This window comes from Panthera pardus, unplaced genomic scaffold, assembly GCF_024362965.1.
Source record: "Panthera pardus isolate Hobbes unplaced genomic scaffold, ASM2436296v1 HiC_scaffold_20, whole genome shotgun sequence".
NCBI lineage: Eukaryota > Metazoa > Chordata > Mammalia > Carnivora > Felidae > Panthera > Panthera pardus.
The window spans coordinates 44,186,730-44,211,400 of NW_026526766.1; the positions used below are offsets into that span (position 1 = coordinate 44,186,730).

Consider the following 24,671-nt stretch of genomic DNA (forward strand, 5'->3'; position numbering starts at 1 on the left):
GCAGAGCAAGAACACAAGTCAAACCAGGCTAAGATGCTGCTACCCATCACAGAGATTCTCGGCTGGCTGCAGATGTCGACGCTTAGCACCAAAGATTAAGCGACTCACAGCGCTCCGGGGATTGTCACAATGCCTGGCCAGGGCCACCAACAGGGCAGGGACAGACTCGACTCTCAGGGTGCAGGATCAGCTCCAGCGACCCGGCTCCACCTGCAAGCCAGCCGCTTCGCCCCAAGGAAGCTGCCTCCGCCGGGGAAGTGCACCCCCAGCCGCGCCCCAACTTTGCCTTTTGTGGTCCCAAACTTTCCCTGGTGGGCTAACAGGAAAATAAAACTAAAGGACAGGCACCCCGCTAGCGAGCGGGGATAGAGCTTGGGAAGGCGCTTGGCCCGCATCTCCCCGAATCGTTAGTGGGTGGGTTGGGGAAGGGGAGCGTCCCTCTGCAAGTCTACCCCGACGGCAGGCCCTGACCCGCCGCGCCACCCACCTCCGAGGAGGAAGCGAGGGCAGTCGGCGTCGGGAAAGCAGGGGCTCGGAAACTGCGCCCCGGAGCGGAGAGAGTTAGCTAACTCCTTGCGGGGCCTGGGGCACCCACGTCCACCGCGGAGCCACCTGTGAGCCTGCGGTGCTGCAGCGGGATGCGCGCAACCGGATCCGGGGACAACGACCACTGCGGCCACCGAACCTGGACACTGGCGGGGACTCGGTCGCCCGCACTTACCGGGAACCGCCAGGAGAACGCGAACGCGGCGGGGGGGCCCGAGCGCGACCCTCCGCTCCGGTCCGCTGCCTTCTCTGGCCCTCCGCCTCCCTGGTCCGAGGCCCGGTCTCCGGCTCCGGCTCGCGCTCGCCTCCGCTCTCGCCGGCCAGGGCTGGGCTCGGGAGGAGACTGAGCCTCAGCGAGCGCCGCGCGCCGCCTCTGGTGCTGCCCGGCCCCCGCCGGCCCCTCCCTCTCGTCTCTGCGCGGGGAGCGTGGCCGCAGCGCGCTCAGCTCCCGCGCCCTCCGCCCCACGCCTCCCGCGCGCAGAGGCTACGCCGGCAGCCGTCTCTTAGGAGATTTCTCCGCAGTGGGGACGGGGGTCAGGATTTGCAGGCGAGCAAGGACAGAGAGGAGAAATCGTACAGGTCGGTGACGCGCCTGATTCCCAAAGCCTGAAAGTGCTGCCAACTTTGGGGTTATCTATGCCGGGCACCTCCTCTCCCAATTATCTGCAAAAAGTGACAGCAGTCACATATTTCTTTAGGAGGCCATGTAGTGTATAATGGTGGAAAAGACGGGTAGTGAAAAGGCATAAAGGCCTGCAGGGCTGTGTGTTCAGGCCCAGGGTTCCTGAAGTCTAGGGTTTGGAAGGTTGAGACCCTGAAGGGTCTTGGGTCTTACAGACTGACTTTTCATTTAATGGGTGATGAAATAGAGACCCACGACACAGTGTCATTTTGAGTCACGGGGTTGAAATGCTGGCATCTGGACTCCCTGCCCAGTGCTCTTTCCTGCCCTGTTTGGAAAGCAAGATTACCCGGACCACAAGTAATTGAGCCCGCCTTTTTGGGGATTAGAGGCAAGAATCTGGGCTACAGAGTGGAAGAAGGTGAGACGAACAGGTTACTGAGGGAAGCCCCTTTTTAGCCAGCCCTGCGACCACCACCAAAACTGTCCAGAGGTCCCCCAAGGAAAAACATTTGGGGCTTTCACCTCACCGTTTGCTACTCCTCACCCTCCACGCTCCTCCTGTTTTCTTAGAGAAAGAAGGTTTCATGCCTTCCTGAGACTGGGGGATGGTCCTCATATCTAGAAAGCTCACTACCTCTGATTTTGACTAAAATCCTATCCTCAGGCCTGTACACTTACGCTTGATAAGTCAAGAGAAGCCTCGGGAACTTACAAATTCCTTTTTCTCCCATCAAAACCAGGCATTTAAGACTACTGTCTTGCTAAGGATTTCAGGGTCCTATTTTGGAAGTCATAGGCTGAACTTTTAAAATCTTTACTTTTTATTTTGGAAATTTCAGACACGTGCAATTGTAAGAGAATAGTGTAATGAACCAACATGTGGCCATCACCCAGCTTAAACAGTTGGCAAGTCATGGCCAACCGTGTGTCATCTATCCCTCTTTTTCGTGTGCCATCATTTTACTTTATTTTTATTTTATTTTTCTAAGTAGGCTCCAGTGTGGAGCCCAACATGGGGCTTGAACTCACCACCCTGAGATCAAGACCTGAGCTGAGATCAAGAGGCCAACGATTAACTGACCGAGTAACACAGCCATCCTCCTGTGCCATCATTTTAAAGCAAATCTCAGACATATTGTTTTATCTATAAATATTTACAGAAAGCAAGGAAGCTATCAACCACTACTAGGGTTGTGTCTGAAGAATCAGTTAAAATAGACTCCCACTGGGCAAGGATGGGTCATTTTGAGCATCAAAACTGGTAATAATTGAATTGTTTTAAACACATCAAATATGATTATAAGTTCCTAACGACTCTCAAGCAACTCGATTGGTCACTGTTGAGAGATAAAAGGGAATGAATTCATTATTTTGAAGCTGTTTTAGAAAAAAGAAAATAATCATGCATTTATTCCACCTTTTTTATTCAAAATAGACTTCAGGGTAACCAATTAGGCTATACTTTTACCCTGCCTTTGTCTTTGTTTTTCTGGTCTAACATGTAACATTCTCTGATGCAGTGGGTGCCTCTGGCTACAATGGGGGAGGAGTGCAGGGGGCAGGGGTATCTTCTATGTAAGTTTCTGCATAAGAGAAAAAGATTGTGATATATTTTTAGAAATATTCCTATAATTGGGGCGACTGGGTGGGTCAGTTGGTTAAGCCTCTGACTTTGGCTCAGCTCACAATCTCGTGGTTCATGAGTTGGAGCCCCACATCCGGCTCTGTGATGACCGCTCAGAGCCTGGAGCCTGCTTCAGATTCTGTATCTCCCTCTCTCTGCCCCTCCCCTGCTTGCTCTTTGTCTCTCTCTCTCTCTCTCTCATAAATAAAAACATATAAAAAATGTAAAGAAATATTCCTCTGACCATAAAAAGCCAACTCTTTATTTTTAGAAACCTGCATAAGTACAAACCTGAGTTGGCATTCTATTTACCCTTTTATTAACTGCGATTTCTTTGAACATAAGAGTTTATAGGAATCCTTGGTAATTACTAGTTAAGAATGTTGAGCTCTTATAATTCTGGAGGGGAGCCTTTCAAAACTCAACAACAAATTTTGAAAGGCGTGGGATCATCCTTACACTAAAATGGGAGTTTTAATATAAAAATGCCAAAGGGAGAAAGGAGCCAGGTTCTGGTTCAAGATGTCGACGACACAAGAGGATGGTGAACTCACCTCCTCCCAGGAAATCGCTGAATCTACAGCTACATGGGGAACAATTTCTTCTGAAAAGCTAAAACCAAAGCAAACCAAACAACCCAGAACACTGGCCGAGCGACTATGTGTCAGCTAAGAGAGGCAGGGACACAGTCTTGCCACAAACCCCACCCTCAGTGCATGGACCCACAGTCAGGAGGGAACACAAAACGCTGGACGTCTCCTTCAGGAGCTAAAGGTTTGAGCCCCCTATCGGGCACCCCAACTTTAAACACCTGTACCTGGGAGACGAGCCCCCAAAACACTTAGCTTTGAACACCCATGGGGGGTCGCACTCTTGAGCCCCACAAAGCTGTAATGATCTGAGAAACAGCTCTTAAACGGCTCACTTGTTTCGGACTTAGCCGCCCCAGGGCCCAGTGCAGAAGCCCTGGGTAAGGGGTGCCTGGACTTCATGTGGGGGAGCCCCACGTGCATGTCTGGAACTTCCCCGTGAGGGGCAGGCATCCTGTCTGACACGCATGTCGGGGCTGCCCCCGATGCTCTCCTGGGTCAGAGACTACCCGGTGCCATCTTAGCGCCCTCCCTCTGCCTTGGGTCAGGCCGCGGTGGCGCCATCTTTTTTTGGTTTATGTGTTTGTTTTTAAATGTTTGTTTATTTTTAAGAGAGACAGAGAGAGAGAGAGAGTGCGCACAAGCGGGGTAGGGGCGGAGAGAGGGGGCAGAGGATCCAAAGCAGGCTCCGTGCTGACAAGTAGAGAGGCCTATGTGGGTATCGAACTCACTAACCCCGGAGATCCAGGACCTGAGCTGAAGTAGGTGGCTCAACCGACGAAGCCCCCCAGGCGCCCTTGTGTGTTTGTTTTTAGCCCCAGACTCTTTTCTTTCCTGGTGGGGTGTCATGTCTACAGACTCCCTGTGCCTGGCTCTAGCCTGTGGGCTCCATCTTTATACTTGCCCCCTGGGGCGTTCCACAGCCCCAGTGTCTCTTGGAGGAGAGCTTTTACACACCTCTGGTGCCCCAGTTTTCACTTGTGGTGCCCTGTGCTTTGCAGCTGCTGCAGGGAACCCCCCCTCCCAGACTTGATCACCTGCTGGGGTAGCTGGGGTGGCTGGGGGGGGGCTTGTATTTCTGGGTCCCACAGGCCTGGGAAAATCAGAGAGTTCTTGGCCGGCGCCCCGCCCTTCCCCCCAGGGCACGGGCCGACAGCAGCCTTAAACACACACTCAGTCTTTCTGTGAAAGAGGCCTATATATGCTTGTCTTGGAACTTCCGCCTGAGGGGCGGGCTTGAGGTTTGGCAGACATCCAGGGGTCTAGCTCAGTGCACACCGCCTCTGTGCTCTCCTTCTCCCTTGCTACAGCTCTCAGGTATCTCCCATAGAGGCCCATACACTTGCCTGGAGCCCCGATTTTTGTGACGGCTGCCCAAGGGACACATCTAAGATCACTTAGCACTGGTGGGCTTATGGTTACGGCCCCATAGGACTTGCATACTTTAAAAGCCAGTGCCCGAGGGTCTTGGCACACCCTCAAGTACTAGGAGCCATTACAAATAAAATAGGCTGCTTGGACAATCACAAAAGTTTGAGAGACAGTGAAGAGCTAGGACAGGGTTGAACGATAAGGTTCATCTCTTAGACGAGGCCACTCCTTCCAGACAGGGAAGACGTGGCTATTTTATCTAATGCAAAGAAATCGATACAGAGAGTCAAGGGAAACGAAGAAACAGAGGAATAGGCTCTAAACAAAAGGACAAGATAAAACCTCAGAGAAAAACCTTAATGAAAACTGCCAAAGGGATACAAGTTAATAATTTACTAAGCCTCAATATCATTTTCACATAGAAACATAGGACGGCATGGTTTATGATAGGATTGGCAAGTTCCCCTTGCTTCCTTCTAAAATGACATCCCAGTTGGCACTGTACCTACAAATTCACCATTAGAAATTTATTTGTTCGGCTTTTTATTTTACATCTTCTTCATAATAAATTGAGAAGTTTTACACAGTAAATGGATCTAAAGTTATAATGATAGTACGCAATTTTCTATTGTTTTTGACTTGATATTCATTGTAAAGGAAAAACATTCTAGTAAATTTTCATCAGAGGAAAGTGGAAGAGAGAGATAACAGAGCCAGGAAGTTGTGGGCAACCAAGAGACAACATGGAATATTCAGTTTTTACTTTGTCAGTTTAACTACCTCTTTTTTCATTCTCTCCCACCGCACTACTTTCTTCCTTTCTTTTATTACAATCTCTACCTTCTCTTTTATCAATATCTGCAGGTAATCAGGACACAGAGGAAGGATTCCATGTGCACAAAAGCAGTATCTCTCATCCTTGACTCTCATTAAATACTAGACTCAACTGGGGCAGGGAGGGGGGGATATTTTTAAAAGACTCCTGACAATGACCCTTCTCTTTCCCCCTTCCTTTGGGCTTCTTGAGGGCAAGAATCAGTATTTCAGACATTTCCCAGCCTGTAACACAGGGCTTGGCATTTGTTTAACACATACATGTGGCAGGAATTAATGAGTTGGTGGCAAATGAAATTACTTAAAGGAGAATGAATCAGGTTATGCTGCAGTAACAAAGAGCTCAAAACTCACAGTGGCTAAAAACAAAGGTTTTTCTTTCTTACTTACGCTACCTGTTCTTTGTGAATTTTGCAATGTCATGCTCACTCCTGGCTCCAAGCTGGTCACTCTCTGCAACACTGCCAGTTGCCATCGGAGAAAAAAAGATGCATGGCAAATCTTGTACTTGTTTTTAAAGCTTCAGCTTGGAAGGAGCTAACGTATGTTACATAGCTGCTATGAACGACAAGTTTTCATTTATCTCTTCAATCTCCTGACTTTTATCACTATTATTATTCCCATTTTACAGATGAAGAAACCGAGGCTCAGTAAGGTTAAAGCAGCTTGCCCAATATTAAGTGGCTCTCATTTGCCCCATATTGGTTCGAATGCCCAAGTTCTTTCTACTAATCCTCATTTTCTGTGACTGAGATTTTTAGTCCCTGCCTAAGAGTTAGTTGCATTTTTTGTGTTGTGATCATATCCTTAGGTAATTCCTCTGGGTTTTTTCTACTTACTGCCAGCTGGTCTATAATCTAGCATAACTTTCTACTTCCTAAGACCTGTTTTCCTTATTTAAAAATCACAGGTGTAAATACCAAAATAAAATCCGCATGTTCTCTGAAAAATGTTCTTTGGCTCTCCACCTCTGGGTTGACTTTGTTTTCCTTTGCATTTGTCTCATTTTTTTGGACATCGGCTCTCCCCTTCCGGTTCAACCATAAAAGCATAAACCATAAAAGCAGGAAAAAGTATCTGTGGGGTTGAGGGATGTGAGTACAGGCTTCTTTGCTTTTGACAGTGGTTTCTGCAATAGCACTTAAAGCAACACACCCAAATTCTTGCTCTTTCTTCTTTTTTTATCTATTTAGGAAATGAGAAATGCTGAATGCCTGTGATTCTTACATTAGGGACAGGAATTTTTCCCGGCTTAAATGCTCAAGAAGCACAAGAATTGAGTTTCTCTTTGCAACACCAGCTCAGCTCGGCCACCAAGGTAGGCACAGTGCTGGGGCAGGGCTTAAGAGGAGGGAGGGAACATGGACTACCGATTCCAACAAGGGACCTGGAGTGTCCTGACAGAAAGCCCTGACTGTCTTCCCAATTCTAGCAGGGACTTCCTGAGTGACCTCCAGGGTGCCCCTCCCTGTCTTAGAGCCACATCAGCAACGAGATAAGGATAAATAATACTGGCAAAAGGAGAGCTGCTGGGGAAGAGGCACAGTCAGGACCGTCCATTCAGGGGGCAAGCAAGGAGCACGTTTTTCTGACAGCTCAGAAAAATTGTATTCCTGCTGCCTTCCTTCTTAAGCTTCTCTCTTTACTTGTCTCTGGCTCAGAATTTCAATATAAAATAGAGTTTAAAATATTGGGAAAGAAGAGATGTGTGCCTTGAGCCTCATCCGTATTTAGGACAAGCCAGCAGGAACGTGCTACTGTAACGCGGAAATAAAATAGTTGTTTTATTCAACACGTGAAAGTAAAGGAGTGCATCACAAATCATTTCCCCAGTTCAAGGGTCTCAAGCTGTTCTGTTCAGCAACACCCCTCCCCCTCCAAATAATGTATATGTGGTGGTGAGTTTGGGGGTGCTGATACCATGGAACAGGCTTCCCTGGCCCAACAATGGGACTCAGTTAATAAGTCTGTCTGGGGTTCCTGTTCACCATCTGCCCAACTTAGCCTTTATGGGTAATAATAGTGATAGTTTCTCTTCTGCCCGCCACTCCCTTCTGCTTCTTTCTCAATTTGTTCAAAATCAAGATGGAAGACAGGTGACATACTGAGCCCATTCTCTTTCAAAGTAGTAGACTCGTTTTGTTATCACTTGATTTTTCCGATTTGGATGCTACCTATCAAATTCCTATTATGAAAGGAAAAGATTTCTTCCTCTTACAGTGTCCTCCCCCCTCACGCCCTGAAGCCCTCATCTCAATGTAACTCTCTCTCCATCCCTTCAATATAGTTGTGTCACCATTTTGAATAAATTAAGTCACACCTCTAGTCAATAATTCATCCTTTGCATTATGCAAGTATAATCATCAGTTGAGCTGTATAGTATACAGATTCACCCCAAACTCTCTGGCGGAACTGTACATTTTCCCTCAGGATTTTCGAACATCTTGGTTGATCTGCCAGTTTCGTGTTTCCCTCTCAGGAGACATCACTCCTGGATCTCCTGCCCAGCCTTCCTTGCCTGATCCTCTAATTAAGAAATGTTTTTTCTTCTCCATTTTCTATCTCTTAAGAGGTTTTCAGCATTATCGTTTAACCCTTCTAGTAGTAAAAACAAAAAGAAAGAAAGAAAGAAAGAACCCACTTACTGTATTTTTTTAATTTTAATTTTTAAAGATATTCTTTTTAAGTAATCTCTACACCAAACATGGGCTCAAATTCACAACCCCAAGATCAAGGGTTGCATGCTCCACTGACTGGGCCAGCCAGGCGCCCCTGTAGTTTTAATTTTTAAAAGTTCTATCTTGTCCTTTAACTATTTCTTTCATATATAGTTCTCTGCTTTTAGTCCTAGTCTAGCAGCTTCTCTTCCCTTGCTTAATGTAAGCCTCATGAGGCTATGGACTTTCCCTGCTTTGTTCGTTACTTTATGTTCAACACCTAGAACAATGAGTGCCTAGTAGGGGTTCAATAAAATCTTTGAATGAAAGAATATTTCTGTTAGCTTATTGCACATTTTCTTCTTCTTGAAGGTTCGTTTTCCTACAAGTTGCTTTTTGCTGTTTATTCTGGCCTAGTGTTCTAAAATGTCTGGTGTCCTTTGGTGTCTGTTAATAATTAAGAGTCAGTAGAGCATATGACTCTTGATCTCAGGGTTGTCAGTTTGAGCCCCATGTTGGGTGTGGAGATTACTTAAAAATAAAATCTTAAAAAAAATAATTAAGAGTGAGGTACTAAAATGCAATTCAAAGCTCCCATTTGGATGGGACCTGTCAAGAAGAAGGCTTTGCTACGGATGATCAAGTCAGGACTCAACCATTCCATTGTGGGAGACACATGTGTCAATATCTCTACATAACTTCTCTTTGGCTGATCAATTTTCGCGTGGGGGAGTTCTCCAAGCTCCTGTCAGAGGTATTGATTCCTAGCTGCCAGCATTATGGGAGCTGAGCAAGAAAAGCAGTTGGTGGAGCTTCATCATTCAGTTTATAGACTTGAAGGTAGCTCACGTTTGACCATGGCTTTGCCCTATGTCCCAGATAATTCTGATTGAGCTTCTTCAGAGAGTCAACCTCCAATCTTCTGCCAAGTAGAGAGGGGCCATCTCCTAGCTACACAGGATGGGGAAGGACGTTTGGAGATGTAATTGCTTCTTTAAGACTTTCAGTGAGGCTTTCTGTCTTCGGCCCCAGCTTGTATCCTTGCTCAATTAGTTTTCTATTGCTGTTATTAAAAAAAAAAAAAAAAAAAGAATACAACCTTAGTGTCTTAACACATTTATTATCTTTACAGTTCTCTAGGTCGGAGATCCAGTATAGTCTCAGCTAAAAATGAAGGTGTCAGCAAGGCAATCTTTCTGGAGGCTCAAGAGGAGAATCTGTTTCCTGCTCATTCAGGTATTGAGAGGATTCTGTTCCATGCAGTTGTGGGACTGAGGTCTTCATTTACTCACTAGCTTTCAGCTGGAGACAGTGTTCAGTCTTCCTTTGTGGTTCATAATGAAGGCTAATAGATCACAGATGTTTTGTGTTTAGCCATTTGGTGTTTATTTCTATTCAATCCACTTTGGTCAGCACTGCAAATCTGCTTGATAGTCCCTCCCTCTCTCCTTTATCACACTCCAGTTTATTTATGTGGCATATTAGTTTCCCCAGGCCGCCAAAACAAATGACCACAAACTTGGTAGCCTAAAAAACAACAGAAACTTACCCTCTTACAGTTCTGGATGCTAGAAGTCTGAAATCAATGCCAAATCAACCTTGACATTCTTTGGTTTAGAGCTGCAACGCTCCATTCTTTGCCTCTTTCTTTCTCTATATCCTCTCCCCTCCTTACAAAAACACCAGCCATTGGTTTCAGGACCCACTGTAATCTGTGATGATTTCCTCTCGAAATCTTTAGCTAATATCATTTGCAAAGACCCTATTTCCAAAAACGGTCACGTTCTGAAGTTTCAGGTAGATGTGAATTTGCTGATGGGGTGGGATGTGTAGGTAGTCCAAGTCCGAGAAAACAATAAGCTTTGCCCACATTCTGACTACTCCAGCCTTGCTGGTCTATGACATGAAACTATGGCACTAATTTATATCATCCCCTCGTTTAGCCTACTTTAATTATTCTTTCAAGCAAGAGATTAGATTTCTCATGCCTTGTCACTTGTTTTGAGGGAGTATCATTGAGCTCTAGAACATTGTCTATTCGTTTTTTGGAATTCTCACTTAATTGTCCAAATATCACTATTTTACAGAAATTCTTTATCATTGATAGTTTGGGATAGGGCCATATCCTGTGTTCATTGTAGATGGGATTCCCTTCACTACATAGTTTTGTTTTGTTTTGTTTTGTTGATTTGGAGGCGTTCAGTGAGGCAAATGTAGACATACATTCATGCTACTACCTTTACTGAAAGACCACTTTTTTTAAAGGGCTACATAATACCTTATGGGTGGATCATAACCTATGTAACAATTCCCCAATTACCCTGTTGTTGTTTTCCAATTATAGACAGCACTGCAATGGACATTGTTATATACATAACTCAGTGTGGAAAGACCCTGTTGTTTATCTTGAAGTATCTTTCTTACTATTGGGAACTCTGGGAAGTCACACATGCCTTTCTCTAAAGAGTGGAATGACAAGGATGAGTCTTTTCTGCTGATGCTCTTCCCGGGTTATCTCTACTTTTCCGAATAACCAGTGGCGATTCCACCTTGTAATTAATCCACAGGGAGGACAAATGAATCTCCAGTCTTGTCTTGGCTAAGTCCTTAGCAAAAGTATTAGGGAAGAGTCACTGTCTTCCCTCAAATACTTCCTGTCTTGTCAGTTTTCCATATGAGGCACATATCAGAGTTTAATGCAGAATGTCCTTTAGTAAGAGTAGTTTTCTGGGGCACCTGGGTGGCTCAGTCAGTTAAGCGTACAACTTCGGCTCAGGTCATAATTTTGCGTTTCATGATTTCAAGCCCCGCATCGGGCTCTGTGCTGACAGCTCAGAGCCTGGGGTCTGCTTCGGATTCTGTGTCTCCCCTTCTCTCTGCCCCTCCCCTGCTTTTGCTCTCTCTGTCTCTCAAAAAATGAATAAATGTTAAAATTTTTTTTTTTTTAAAAAAAGAACAATTTTCTTGTCCCTTACACAGAACAGTCCATGCAGATTTAGGATCGATGGTTAAAGGCCAGACTGGTTATTAAAATACTGAAATATTTCTATACCACTTGGTAAATTTTATTATAGCAATAGCGATAGGCATTTATTTAAATTATAATATATTTTAGTTACAAACTATTTACTATAAACTATTATATACACTCACTAGTTCTAGTGAAATATTGTAGAATATCTCAACAACCCTTGATAAATGGACACCCATCGTAACAACATCTGAGAAATAATGATAGCTCTATAACCAATTGGCCAAAGTCCAGGAAACAGTGCAGATAGATTGTGTGTTCTTTTTAAAACTGTCTGTGATTTGGGGGAACGACCAGTTTATCTTCATCCTGGAATTATAGTTGCTATTGCATCTAAATAGTGTTTTTTATTTGTCTTTTATAGTTACCATGTTGCAATTCTTGTGAAAGTGTATACGTTAATATTTTGAAATGTAAGGATTTATCACAAAATGTTGAATAGAAATACCTAGAATGAAGGGACAACAAAGTTTGGATTTGTTTCTCAATATTTCTTTTAAATATAATGAATAGGTTATGATTTAAACAAAAGAAATTTGTGGTCCTCATTAAGGAAAAAAATTTTTAAGTATCAAGAGTGGGAGCGCCTGGGTGGCTCAGTCAGTTAAGTGTTTGACTTCGGGTCAAGTCATGATCTCATGGTTTGTGAGTTCAAGCCCCACATTGGGCTCTCTGCTGTCAGCACAGGACTTGCTTTGGATCCTCTGTCCTATCTGTCTGTCCCTTCCCTGTTCATGCTATCTCTTTCTCTCTGAAAAATAAACATTAAAAAAAATTTTTTAAGTAAATATCAAGAGTGAGTGCAATAGTGAAAATTCAGAAGTTCAGTAAAAATTCAATAAAATTTTCAAAAGTTTGAAAAGTCAAATTCTTGACAAAGTAAATGAAGTCACTTGAAAATCCTAAAAAATAATAGACATTTTTAGGCATGAATATCTAATAGAACTGGGAAAAAAGAATAACATCAATATAGATACGTAATTATAATCTGTGTTTGTAGTCCTGGCTTGCTAAAAACATGTGTACTGACAAGAGGAAACTACTTTTTGGAAAACATAAATCAAGACAGTAAAATTTCAATCATTATTGATGATGTTTCAGTTGCTCTATGTAAATATAGAGTAATTTCCTCTAAATGAAAAATTCAGTACTTTGAAGAAAATTGGAAACATTTTTTCTTTTCAATATTGATGTAATAAGCTGACATAAATATGTCATAAAGAGCTGACATAAATAAGATCTGAAATGCTATGAAAGTTTTTGTTGGTGGTGCCAGAGAGAAATGAAATATGTTGACATAAAAAACTCTACTGAACTTTATACATATGTCCTAGTATAATGTTAGGAAGAAAATATGGAGTTTTAACCATAGTTTAAATTTTTTTCTGAATATTTTAATTTGGTATTAATAACCATATTCAATAATTTCTGGATGATGCAATTAAAGATATAAAATATATATTCCCAATAACTTTTTATATACTACTATTCATCAAATATACATCAGAGAGAATTACTCAATATTTTAGAAGAGATGGGAAGTAAAATAATGAAAATTAGAAAGATATTTGAACCCCAATTGGCAGCTTTGGAAATTATGCCATTATTAGAAATTATGAAAGAGGGTGGTTAAATATTTGAGAAATGAAAAAATTCATTTTGAAATGAATTGGAAAATTAGGGCTTTTAAAATGTCTTTACTGAGATGTAATGCACATACCATTAAATTTATATTTTTTAAATGTACAATTCAATTGTTTTTAGTGAAGAAGAAATATTATTTAGTGAAGAAGAAATGATATCGGCAATGAATGGTGTTCTAAAACATCTGATGTGTAAAAATAAGGAAGCGTGGGTCCTTCAATAGTGTTCTTTTTCAATATTGTTTTGGCTATTCTGGGTCCTGTGCATTTCCATATGAATTGTAGGACCAGCTCATTTATTTCTGCAAGGAAGTCACCTAGGATTTTGATAGGGATTGTGTTGAATCTGTAGATCAATTTGGGAAATATTGCTCTAAGTCCTTCAATTCATGAATATGGGAATTCTTTCCATTTATTTAGGTTTCTTTCTTTCAACATTGTTTTGTAGCTTTTCAGAGTACTGTTTTATATCTCTTTAAAATTTAATCATAAGTATTTCATTTTTTTTTCAAAGATATTATGAATGGACTTATATTCTTTTTTTTTTAGTTTATTTATTTATTTTTGAGAGAAAGAGAGCATTGAGCAGAGGAATGGCAGAGAGAGAGTCAGAGAGAATCCCAAGCAGGCTCTGAGCTGTCAGCATGGAGCCCACCGCGAGGCTCGAACTCACGAAAACAAGAGATCATGACCTGAGGAGAAGTCAAGAGTTGGACACTTAACTGAGTGAACCACGTAGGTGCCCCTGGAATTGTTTTCTTAATTTTATGTTGGGATGATTCATCACTAGTGTATAGAAATACAATTAATTTTTGTATATTATCTTATATCCAGCAACCTTGATGAACTTGTTTATTGGTTCTAACAGTCTCTTGGCAGATTCCTTAGGGATAGCCTGTATACAATATCATATCACTTGTAAATAGAGAGTCTCACTTCCTCCTTTCCAATAAAGATGACTTTTATTTCATTTTTTCTTAATTGCCTTGATTAGAACCTCCAGTACTATGTTGAATAGAAGTGACAAAAGCTGGATTTTCCTGTTCTCGGGGGAAGTGTTCAATCTTTAAATATATGCTGGCTGGGGATTTCTCATGGATGGCCTTTATCAGGTTGAGAAAGTTCTGTTCTATTTTAGTTTATTGAATGTTTTTATCATGAAGAGGTGCTGGATTTTGTCAAATGCTTTTCCTGCATCAATTAAGATGATCATGTGGTCATTGTACTTTATTGTATTGATATGGTATATTCTATTAATTATTTTTAGATGTTTGGAGACTTAGTTTTAATAAATGATGTCAGTACTTTCTTGAACTTTATAAGAAAGAAAATGGGGCACCTGGGTGGCTCAGTGATTTAAGTGTCCGACTTCAGCTCAGGTCATGCTTTCACAGCTTATGTGTTCGAGCCCCATGTAAGGGCTCTGTGCTGATAGCTCAGAGCCTGGAGCCTGCCTTGGATTCTGTGTCACCTACTCTCTCTCCCTCTCTCTCTCTCTCTCTCTCTCTCTCTCTCTCTCTCTGCCCCTCCCCTGCCTGTGCATGTTCTCTCTCTCTCTCTCTCTCTCTCTCTCTGTCAAAAATAAATAAACATTAAAAAAATTTATAAGAAAGAAATGTTTCAATTATTAAAACTGGCATTAATTTGGCAAACTATCACAGTGATTGAAAACATACATATTATTCTTAACACCTGTCAACACAGTGTAATAAAGGGGCGTAATGCTGTTGATAATGGAATAGCATTTCATGAAAGCCCACCTACATTTCATGGAAAATATTGACAAGTCGTGACTTTGTCATTCATCATATTGACTTACTTTCTTTGGCTGTACATTTAATAAAGATGCTTGTGTTTTACATTCAGATTGTTAGTAAAATAATTGAATAAGGCAATACCATTGACTGATATTCCCTGTGCTTTTCTCCTAAAGACTGTTGTCCAAGTTTACATGAATCTATTAATCAATTCTTTAATGTTGGCCATTCCTCTAATAAGAAATCTACCTAATAATGTAATCATGCAGAACACATAACTTCATCTTACTCAAAAATACATTTTAGAAAACTTATTTAACGGGGCGCCTGGGTGGCTCAGTCGGTGGGTTGAGTGTCCGACTTCAGCTCAGGTCATGATCTCACAGTCTGTGAGTTAGAGCCCTGCGTCAGGCTCTGTGCTGACAGCTCAGAGCCTGGAGCCTGCTCAGATTCTGTGTCTCCCTCTCTCTCTGCCCCTCCCCTGCTCATGCTCTGTCTCTCTCTGTCTCAAAAAAAAAAAAAAAAAAAAAAAAAAGGAATATATGGCTAAGTCCATTGCACTGTGCCCTATGAGGACCAGTACTGTGTTACTGTGTTATTCCCAAACCCTTGAACAGTGTCTGGCACCCAGAAAGCTCTTGATAAACACACGTTACATGAGTGAGTGATTTCAATCTCTTGTACTAAGCTGGTAAGGAATCAAAAGAGGAAAAGCAGTTAGGTTACCATGATTAGTTCTTGGTGAACCAATGCCTTCACATGCAACCCAATTATAAACTTGGTAAATTTTTTTCCCACTGTTAGGTCCAGGTATTGTGTAGCCTGAAACTCAAACACTTTTATGGACCTGAGAAAAATATAAACTTAGTCATAGGACCCTAGAAGAAGCCTAGCAATTGTGAGTCCCTGAGACTTAAGGTTTATTAGCTTACCAGTAAATTGTCTTATCTAAAATGTCACTATAGATAGAGGCTTGTATAATGAATGAATGAATGAATGAATGAAAAATTTTTGTCCTCCCATAAATTAAATCAAAAGTTTTCCATTTCTTCATTTCACCCTGGCTTTGATTACTAAACTAGATGAAATTAGAAAGGGCAGGCTACTTATAAAATTTTAGGATAATTTAGGCTAAAGTATATTATTTAATTTTATTTTTAAATTTAATTATCTGGAAAAATCATAGCAAGATATAAAATCCTGAAATTTAAAGTCTTAAGGACTTTGGTAGAGCATGGTGTGAAGACTGGGCATGCCATGGAAAGAACACACAGATCAGGAATGGCTTGACTTGAGCCATTAACTGGATATATTACCCCTGAGTAGGTCCCTCACCCTCTGCAGCTTCAGTTTTCTCACCTGCAAAATAAAGGCTCTGGATGAGATAAACTGAGGTTTCTTCTGTTCTGAATTTTGATGCCTCTTTCCAAATAGAATGGAATGAAAATCCATTTCTGTAAACATAACATCAGATGTCAAAACAGATCCTGAAAGAGAAATACAGGGGAAAATGCTAATTTTACATGATGTTTTCTGTCTCACTTGAGATTTTGCTTTATAAATCAAAACAAACAAACAAACAAAAAACAGAAAATGGACTCATTTGGATTCTGTCCTCTTTTGGAAACAGTCTTGCTGTTCTGACCCTTGAATTTTATAATCCAAATGGGACCATTTATAATCTCAGGAATTTAAATCTGTTAACTGGTGTATCTTTATGGTGACAAGGAACAAAAGGAAGGTTATAGGTTTGAAATGTATGTAAGAATTTGGCTCCTTCCATGTATCCCAACACAGCAACATCATTTAGCCTTTTGTTAGTCCAGGAAACTGTTTCCTAGTTTTGTTGTTCAATATGAGATTTTATTTTGCTTTCCTCACATCCTGTAGGGTGAACCAATATGTTAGAAGAAAACAGTGCAACAGTGGATTCTATTAGAAAGAACAAAGGGGAGAGAAGCCTAGTACCTTTAGGAGGGGGGATAAAATGAATGGCTCAAGTAGACTAGTGGCTGCAACCAAATCTAAATATAAAAGGGTTACTATGACTACAAAGGTGGCATATTTGAATAAAAATGGATATGAGAGTGTTTTAAATGGTAATTGTATTTGGAGGAAATCTGCCATTTCAAACTGCAGACAGTGTCCCCACCTCATCTCATGCTTTATGGCTACTGAATGGCATCTGCTTTATTTTTTTTATTTATTTATTTTTTGTTTTATTTATTTTTGAGACAGAGAGACAGAGCATGAACGGGGGAGGGTCAGAGAGAGGGAGACACAGAATCTGAAACAGGCTCCAGGCTCTGAGCTGTCAGCACAGAGCCCGACGCGGGGCTCGAACTCAGGGACCGCGAGATCATGACCTGAGCCGAAGTCGGCCGCTTAACCGACTGAGCCACCCAGGCGCCCCGGCATCTGCTTTAAACAAACAAACAAACAAACAAACAAACAAACAGATTGTCCTGTGACATTGCAAAGTCCTTTGAGTTCCCTTGTGTAAGGGCTCCTTTACACCAGTGCAAACCTTGTGACTCTGCTTCTTCATTTGTTTTGAGTCAGGGCCTCAGAACAGCATGATGACCCCCTGAAAAATCCTTAGGTGTAGTCATCCCTTCTGAATGGTTATGACTTCCAGTCAATTCAGAGAGCATTTATAGAGCAAATTGTAAATAGAAGGAAATATGAGGGAAACACAGGTAGATACATTTGGGTTCTGCCCCCTAAGGACTCCCTATAGATGGGGGATTATACTGAGTAATCTTTGTGGGTTCTTTTTAGATCTTGTTTCACACTCCTAGAAGAAATAGTTACTATTTTCTTTATAGTTAAGTATAGATTGTGCTGGAAGGTGCCCGAAATAAAACGACCATGATAGTGTCAGCATTACCAGATTAGACGATGTTTGTGAAACTACTGCAGTATTCTCTCTCATCTTTGGTAAATTTGAAGGACATTCATGCAGTCTGTTTTTAAAAGGCACGTGAGTAATGAAATTAGAACTCCCATGAAAGAAATAGATGACATTTACATAAAGAGCGTTTGACCATAAAACTCACTGTCTTAGAATAATGATTAACAACTCTAAGAACAAGAGTTTTCTGATACAATGTGGGAAGTGAACATTTCAAGATTATTTAAGAAGGTTTTTCTATTGTTAAAAACCAAAATTCAACTGAGTAAAATTTCTAGATCTTACAGGCTTTATGCAACAATTCATGAATTGGACAGCATCCCATCTAGCAATAGAAAGACTTATAGACAGAAGAGGGCAGGATGAGGAAGTTATAAAAGCAAAAAGCAGATGGTTTCAGGCAAGGTCACCTTCCTTTGTGGGATGGCAAGGATCTATCAGGCAGAGCACCTTACTAGTGCTGATCAGGTAATTCCAGATTGACTGGTAGAAGTTTCCACTCCTGGAAGAGGTTGGAGCTATAATTAAGTTAGGTGTTAAGTCTTGGCTTGGTGATAACGGCTTAGCACAAATGACTCCATTTGGGGCATTTTGTCTTTTTTTTTTAACACTATCCAGCCCGCAATGAGGGCTTATTGACCTCCAAAGACTGCAGCATCTGAGTTTTACTTCTGGTTCAGCCATGATCACTAGTTATATATTTGCAAATAAATTAGTTAAGGAGTATACTCTTCCCATTTTTTTTTTTTGTTCTTCTGTCACTTACTTTCTAATTATATACATGTATTATTATTATTTTTTTTAATGACCACAGGAGTTATATGAGGGATAGAATGATTAGCTCCTGTTTTGTTTCCTTCTTTATATCTCCCTATCTTAAAAAACAAATCTATTGGGGCACCTGGGTGGCTCAGTCGGTTAAGGGTCTGAATCTTGGTTTCGGCTCAGGTCATGGACTCATGGTTTCCTGAGTTCAAGCCCCGCATCAGGCTCTGCACTGGCAGCATGGAGCCTGCCTGGGTTCCTCTCTCTTTCCTTCTCTGCCCCTCCCCCATTCACGCTGTCTCTGTTTCCCTCAAAAATAAACAAATAAAAGCCAAAAAAAAACCACAAAAAACCCTCAACAATAAATTTTAAAATGACACGAAACCCTGTGGGATTTTTCTATTACATAGGAACCAATTAAATGCTCTGAGATGGAACAGAATACAAAGACAAACTTTAAAATTGTAAGGAATTTGATAACATTTACCTGGCAAAAAGCTATTTTCTCAGCACACTAATCAACAGCCTCCAAAACATTCCACACTTTGGGCAACTACGATTTTATTTATGTCCCTGGGGCATGCAAACAAGGCTGCCAACTGGAACTATAGGAAATAGAAGAAATTTAGCCCTGAGTGAGTAAGGAAGGCCTGAATTGCAGATATGAGGTTCCAGGTAGAAGGTGAAGTTGGCTTAGACACCCCAACACAGCGTCGTCCCCCTCCTCCGGCAGCCCTTTGCAGCCGGGCAAAGCACAGTCTCAGGAGAGCAGGTACCACACACAGGGAGCTTGGATATCCAAAGCAGGACCTCAGTGCGTGGCGGGACACAGAAAGTTCATATATGTAGGTATTTTATTTAATCTATTAATAAAGATTAATTTGTTTATAAAGATTGATCTGTTTATAAAGACCAGGTGTTTTTAAAAATCTGTATAAATAGGAAAGAAAAACTAAGAACTATTTTGAGGACTTGAACTGATCAGCTTTAAGGGTCATACGTGGGTGGAAATGGGTTCCAACAGTATCTTAGCATTACACACATGCATACTGAAGTAGAAAGAAGGTGTACTCATGTGTCCCAAGATAATAAAACATCCTAATATTTGAAAGGGGAGTGTTAATTCAGATAGTGAATCCTGTAAAGTAGCTGGCTATAAGAAAAACCATGACAAAATTCAGAGCTCTATTTTATAAAACCAGTAACCTGTTAGCAAACAAAATGGACAATGAGATCTTACGACAATAATAATTTTTTGAGCCGCATAATAACCAATGTTAAGGGTAACCTTAACAAGCAATGTGTGAGGCCCACAGGAAGAAATGGAGAAAACTTGTAGAATACTTGGCTAAATAGGTATTTACAATATTTACCACATTTTTCTTCTTTTAAATTCAGAAATAAAATATGGTTATTGGGAACATTCCTAACAACCAAAATTTGGGGAAATTCTTGACCATGATCTGTCCATTTTTTTTTTTCCTCATATTTTTTCTTCTCTCCTTCTGGAAATCCAATTACAGTTCCATTTGTTGTTGTTGTTGTTGTTGTTGTTGTTAATTATGTGTGTCTTATACTCTTCTAAATTTTTAATCCTTTTTTTTTTCTTATTTCTTCACTCTAGATATTTCCTAGCAACCTGTCTCCACCTCGCTAATCCTCTTTATTGCTATATCTAATTGGCTGGCAAACCTGAGTTTCAAGTATTGGGCTTTTTTGCCCTAGAATTTCCATTTGAGCCTTTTTATAGATTATAATTTTATGATGAAATTCTTCATTTTTTCATCAGTTCTGTCTAACATATTAGTCATTGCTATTTTAAAATTTTTGACAATTCCAATATAAGAACCACCTGTAGTTCTGCTTCTGTTATTTAATTTTTGTCTTCATTTCAAGTCATAGTGTGCTGCCTCTTGGCATGTGTAATAATTTTGCTTGAATGCCAAACACCATTTATTACTATATAGCTTCCAGACAATTTTATCTCTTTCCAGAAAGCGTTCACCATTTTCTTTCCTATTTAGGCACTGAGCTATGCAGTTTTAGTAAGTCCCTCTCTACCTATATTCTCCTCTGCTCTTAAGCTATATTTAGCCCTCCAGGGCTTCCAACTAAGAGTCTGATGTGTTCTCTGGGCCTTTCTTTCTAGAAGGTCCTGTCCTGAACTCTAATCCCTGCTTTTAACTAAAAATCGGTTCTGTTTTCCAGAGGTTTTCTACTTAGCTTCATAGCCTCTTGCACTGTGTAGTTTCAGAATTTGGAAGCTGGTTAAAGTAAGAAACCAGGCACATGCCAGGCTTGCTTCTCTGTACCCACTCCCCTCCCATGACACACTCTGTCTTGTTTTATGATGTCTCAAAATTTGACTCTCTGGCCCCCAACCACCAAAATCTTTTTTTTTTTTTAATGTTTTTTATTCTTTTTTTTTTTTTTTTTGAGATAGAGAGGCAGAACGTGAGTGGGGGAGGGGCAGAGAAAGAGAGGGAGGCACAGAATCCAAAGCAGGCTCCAGGTTCTGAGCTGTCAGTGCAGAGCCCAACATGGGGCTCGAACCCACAAACTGCAAGATCATGACCTGAGCCGAAGCCGGACACTTAACCGACTGAGGCATCCAGGTGCTCCCAAACCACCAAAATCTTTATTGCTTCCTCTGTTGGCCCTCAGCAGCCCTCTGTGTGTGCAAAGCCTAAGTTCTCAGCCTCTTGTGTAGCTCCAAGTGGATAAATACCCTCAGAGAAACAGCAGTTGCAAATGCTCAATTCACCTGTCCATTGTTGCTCTCTCTCTAAAATCTTGGTCTCCCTAATTCTGGTTGCTTTAGCAATCCTTTAATGGCAATGCCCGTGTTTGTTGTTTGTTTCTTTTGTGCTAATTGTTCTCAGTGGGAATGTTGGTATGCTCTAAGCCTTTCTATCATACCCATCAATATTCTTGTTCAGACTTACTTGGTCACATCCCGCACGGTAAAAGGTAATTTAAAAAGTCCTGAGTGACAATATGCCCAACTGAAAATCAGAATTCCATCCTTAGGGAAGTTAGGAAGAATGGGCGTCAGGATAAGCAACTAATGCCGTGTTCCAAAGTAGATAGTGGAAGTCGGTTGGGATGGAGGGAGTGGTCTTCTTACATGGGGGACTATGGTTAGTCAGAATGCACCTGTGCCAGAATCTGACTGTTTTTATGGCCTTCTTACTAAAGTACTGTCAACATTTAGACATTAGGCATCTCTTTCTAATTGTAGCAGCAGTTCCTGTCTGTGGAATAAAAAAAATGAGTCCTTTGTTTGGAAGGATCTTGCAAATGATATCTAAGTTTCCAATGGAAAAGATGAAGCATAACTGTGATGAACACCGGAAACATCACGTCTGAAAACTGTTTTCTCATTATGTCAGATATACAGTTGGAAAATGTGGTCCTGAAATTTGGTGAAAAGAAAACTCAGAGAATTCTAAAAGATCGTCCTTCAGACCAATTGGTCTGCAACTTGAGGGTTAATAAAAAATGTTCATTCTTTTTCAAGGTAGGATAGAATATAGATTTTGTCTAATGTGAGAGAACTTCCCCATTAAGTTAATCACTGCAAACATTGGGCCCTAACACACAGAAGACATCTAAATTTTGAGGATAAGAGCTCTCTTGGCACCCATTTCAATTTTATGGGAATAATCAGACGGTTATGAGCAAAAAGCTGTAACTGGAAGGGTCCTGGGATTCTCCTGCAAGTTCTGAAAAAGGCACTTAATATTTCTAACTCTGATTTTTTCCTTTTCCAATCTGTTACAGAAAATAAAATATGGCCTCTGAGGATATATTGGTTATACTAATGAAATAATAACTGGAAGGAGGCTTAGTTCATTGGATGGCCCTGGGCCAATTTCCTTAAACGGTGTTCTTGCCTAATTACTAGCTCACTTAAAATTCAGCACTTTATTAATTTCTTGTTGGCATCATTTGGACTGTTTGATTCTCTGCTCTCTCCTTCCCCCACATTTTAATCTTTGTAGACACTAATCCCTTTAGTTCTTAATCTAGTAGAATCAGATATGTGCTGTGGGACCTATCCTTAGAAAAATGCATCTATGCACAAAACCCACAGACTTTTGCCTGAAGTTTCAGGAGACTAACAGATTCTTTGGAGCCCGTGCAAAGACTAATTTTTATCTTCTAAATTAAAGGAAATAGAACACATTTAGATTTTTTCTAATATGTGTTTATCAGATTTTGAACATTTTGTAAACAATTAGGTTCTTTTGTATCCCACTTTTGGACATCTTACTTTTCAACATCTCAAGTCCGTAAGATCATACTGGATTATAAAACATAAAAACTATACATAACAATTGTAGCCCATGTAATGGGCAATAGAGTACAAGGAGTACCAAAGACTTCCATGTTGGGACACATCGGTGTTATTGTCCAGGTATTTTTTGCTCTGTGTTTTTTTACCTTAATCAGAATTTTTTGTTTTCTAATGGCCCTGACGACTGCCCCCCCACCAACACCTTATATGGTATTTGGCAAGCAGTCACTGAAATCAGAAGGAATATTCTGGTCTTTTTTTAGTCCCTCACGTACTTACTTTCCTACTACTACTAGGAGCTTCTTATATATGCTTCTCTCTCTGCCTTTCTTTCCCTCTTTGCATATTTAAATCCTCCTTATTCTCACCTGGTTGATGAGTGGCTTCCCTCCATATGGTTATTCGGGGACCCAGGCTTTTTCCATCTTATGGTTCTCTAGGACCTCAGAATTCTCTGCTTCCACTAAGGAGAAGAGAGGATAGAGAAAGCACCCGCTTAAAATCACCTTGACCTAGAAGTGACATATATCACTTGCAAACATTCTCAGATGATAAGAACTGCTCCTAGGGTCCCACCTAAGGCAAGGGGGTCTGGGGAAGTATAACTTCTTTGTAGGAACACCTCAATGCTAAAAGATGGAGCATTTTTTAAATGTTTATTTATTTTTGAGAGAGAGAGAGAGGGAGGGGGGAATGCGGGAGGGGAAGAGAGAGAGGGAGACACAGAGTCTGAAGTAGACTTTATTAATTTCTTCTCCAGACTGTCCGCACAGAGCCTGACACAGGGCTTGAACCCACAAACCACGAGATCATGACCTGAGCCGAAGTCAGACACTTAACCAACTGAGCCAACCAGGTGCCCCATGAGGAAGCATGAATTTTTGGTGGCATCTACCTCTCTCTGCCCCACTACAGTGTACCACTGGAATCAAGCATAATGGCAAGCCCATAGTAGGCACTCAATAAATATTTGCAGAACAAATGCAGTTGTTTGAGGTAGCTTGTGATGAGTAGTAATAGAACAATTTCACATCTGGTGTCCAGGGTTTGGAGGAATAGGAGCTCCGTTATGGTGGAGATGCCCAATTTACATAGTCTCGAAATAATAATCCAGGAGAGACTGTGCTTTCTCAGCCTTAATATATCAGAGTGCACTCAGATGGGTAGCATCAGTCTTACATCTGTGTTTCAGTCTGCAGGTATGTATCATTCCACAGATGCAGCAATAGAAATAGAAGAAGCAACTAGGGTGAATTATGCCAGAACCAAACTAGAATTGTTTTTATCTTGGCCATTTCAAACTGTATTATGAGTTAATTGCCCAAAAGAGGCAAAAATAAGTTCACTATGAGAACAGACAAATAACCAATCAAAAGTGGGTTGAATTTAGGCTAACTGATCCTTAGGTAAAGATCTTTTTTTTTTTTAATTTTTTTTAATGTTTATTTATTTTTGAGAGACAGAGAGAGACAGCATGAGCGGGAGAGGGCAGAGAGAGAGAGGGAGACCCAGAATATGAAGCAGGCTCCAGGCTCTGAGCTGTCAGCACAGAGCCCCATGTGGGGCTTGAACTCACGAGCCATGAGATCATGACCTGAGCTGAAGTCGGACGCTCAACAGACTGAGCCACCCAGGCGCCCCTAGGTAAAGATCTTTGAGCAAACTGTTCCCATTGGATGAATATATATACATATAATATTCATCATATATATTCATTTTATATATTTGTATTCATTTTATATATTTTTATGTTGTCAATTTTTATAATGGCCATATGAAGGATTATACATATGGAATCAGGCATATATAGAATACATCAGGAAACTCTAATTACATTGTATCCATGTGTAAAATAACCCTTTTGCTCATTTCACATTGTAATTAAGACTTGATTATCAAATATAAGAGATTGATTATATAACAAATGAAATTATGTTTCCACCAAATCTCTAAATTTTAACCTTATATCCGTAAACATGCACCTTTAATAGGGAGTTTACAATTAACAGAGACA

General features: G+C 40.9%; 2 protein-coding genes across 5 annotated transcripts in view; one reads left to right on the top strand and one right to left on the bottom strand.

Moving 5' to 3' along the window:
* The window catches only part of SLC24A2 (solute carrier family 24 member 2), a 245,337-nt gene extending 244,452 nt beyond the window's left edge, over positions 1 to 885 (bottom strand). Inside the window, exon 1 of one of the 4 annotated variants that reach the window (XM_019415391.2) lies at positions 722 to 885. The gene's annotated coding sequence lies outside the window, so the exon portion shown is untranslated. Of the gene's footprint in view, positions 1 to 108; positions 214 to 721 lie in introns of those variants that run through there. The other 3 variants (XM_019415387.2, XM_019415389.2, XM_019415388.2) reach the window with 3 other exon arrangements.
* On the top strand, positions 130 to 23,610 carry LOC128778590 (uncharacterized). The gene is made up of 3 exons (XM_053908002.1): positions 130 to 294; positions 635 to 1,125; positions 23,418 to 23,610. Exons 1-3 carry the CDS (start codon positions 130 to 132, stop codon positions 23,470 to 23,472), a joined length of 711 nt encoding a protein of 236 aa, XP_053763977.1. The 3' UTR covers positions 23,473 to 23,610.
* The last annotated feature ends 1,061 nt before the right edge of the window (positions 23,611 to 24,671 follow it).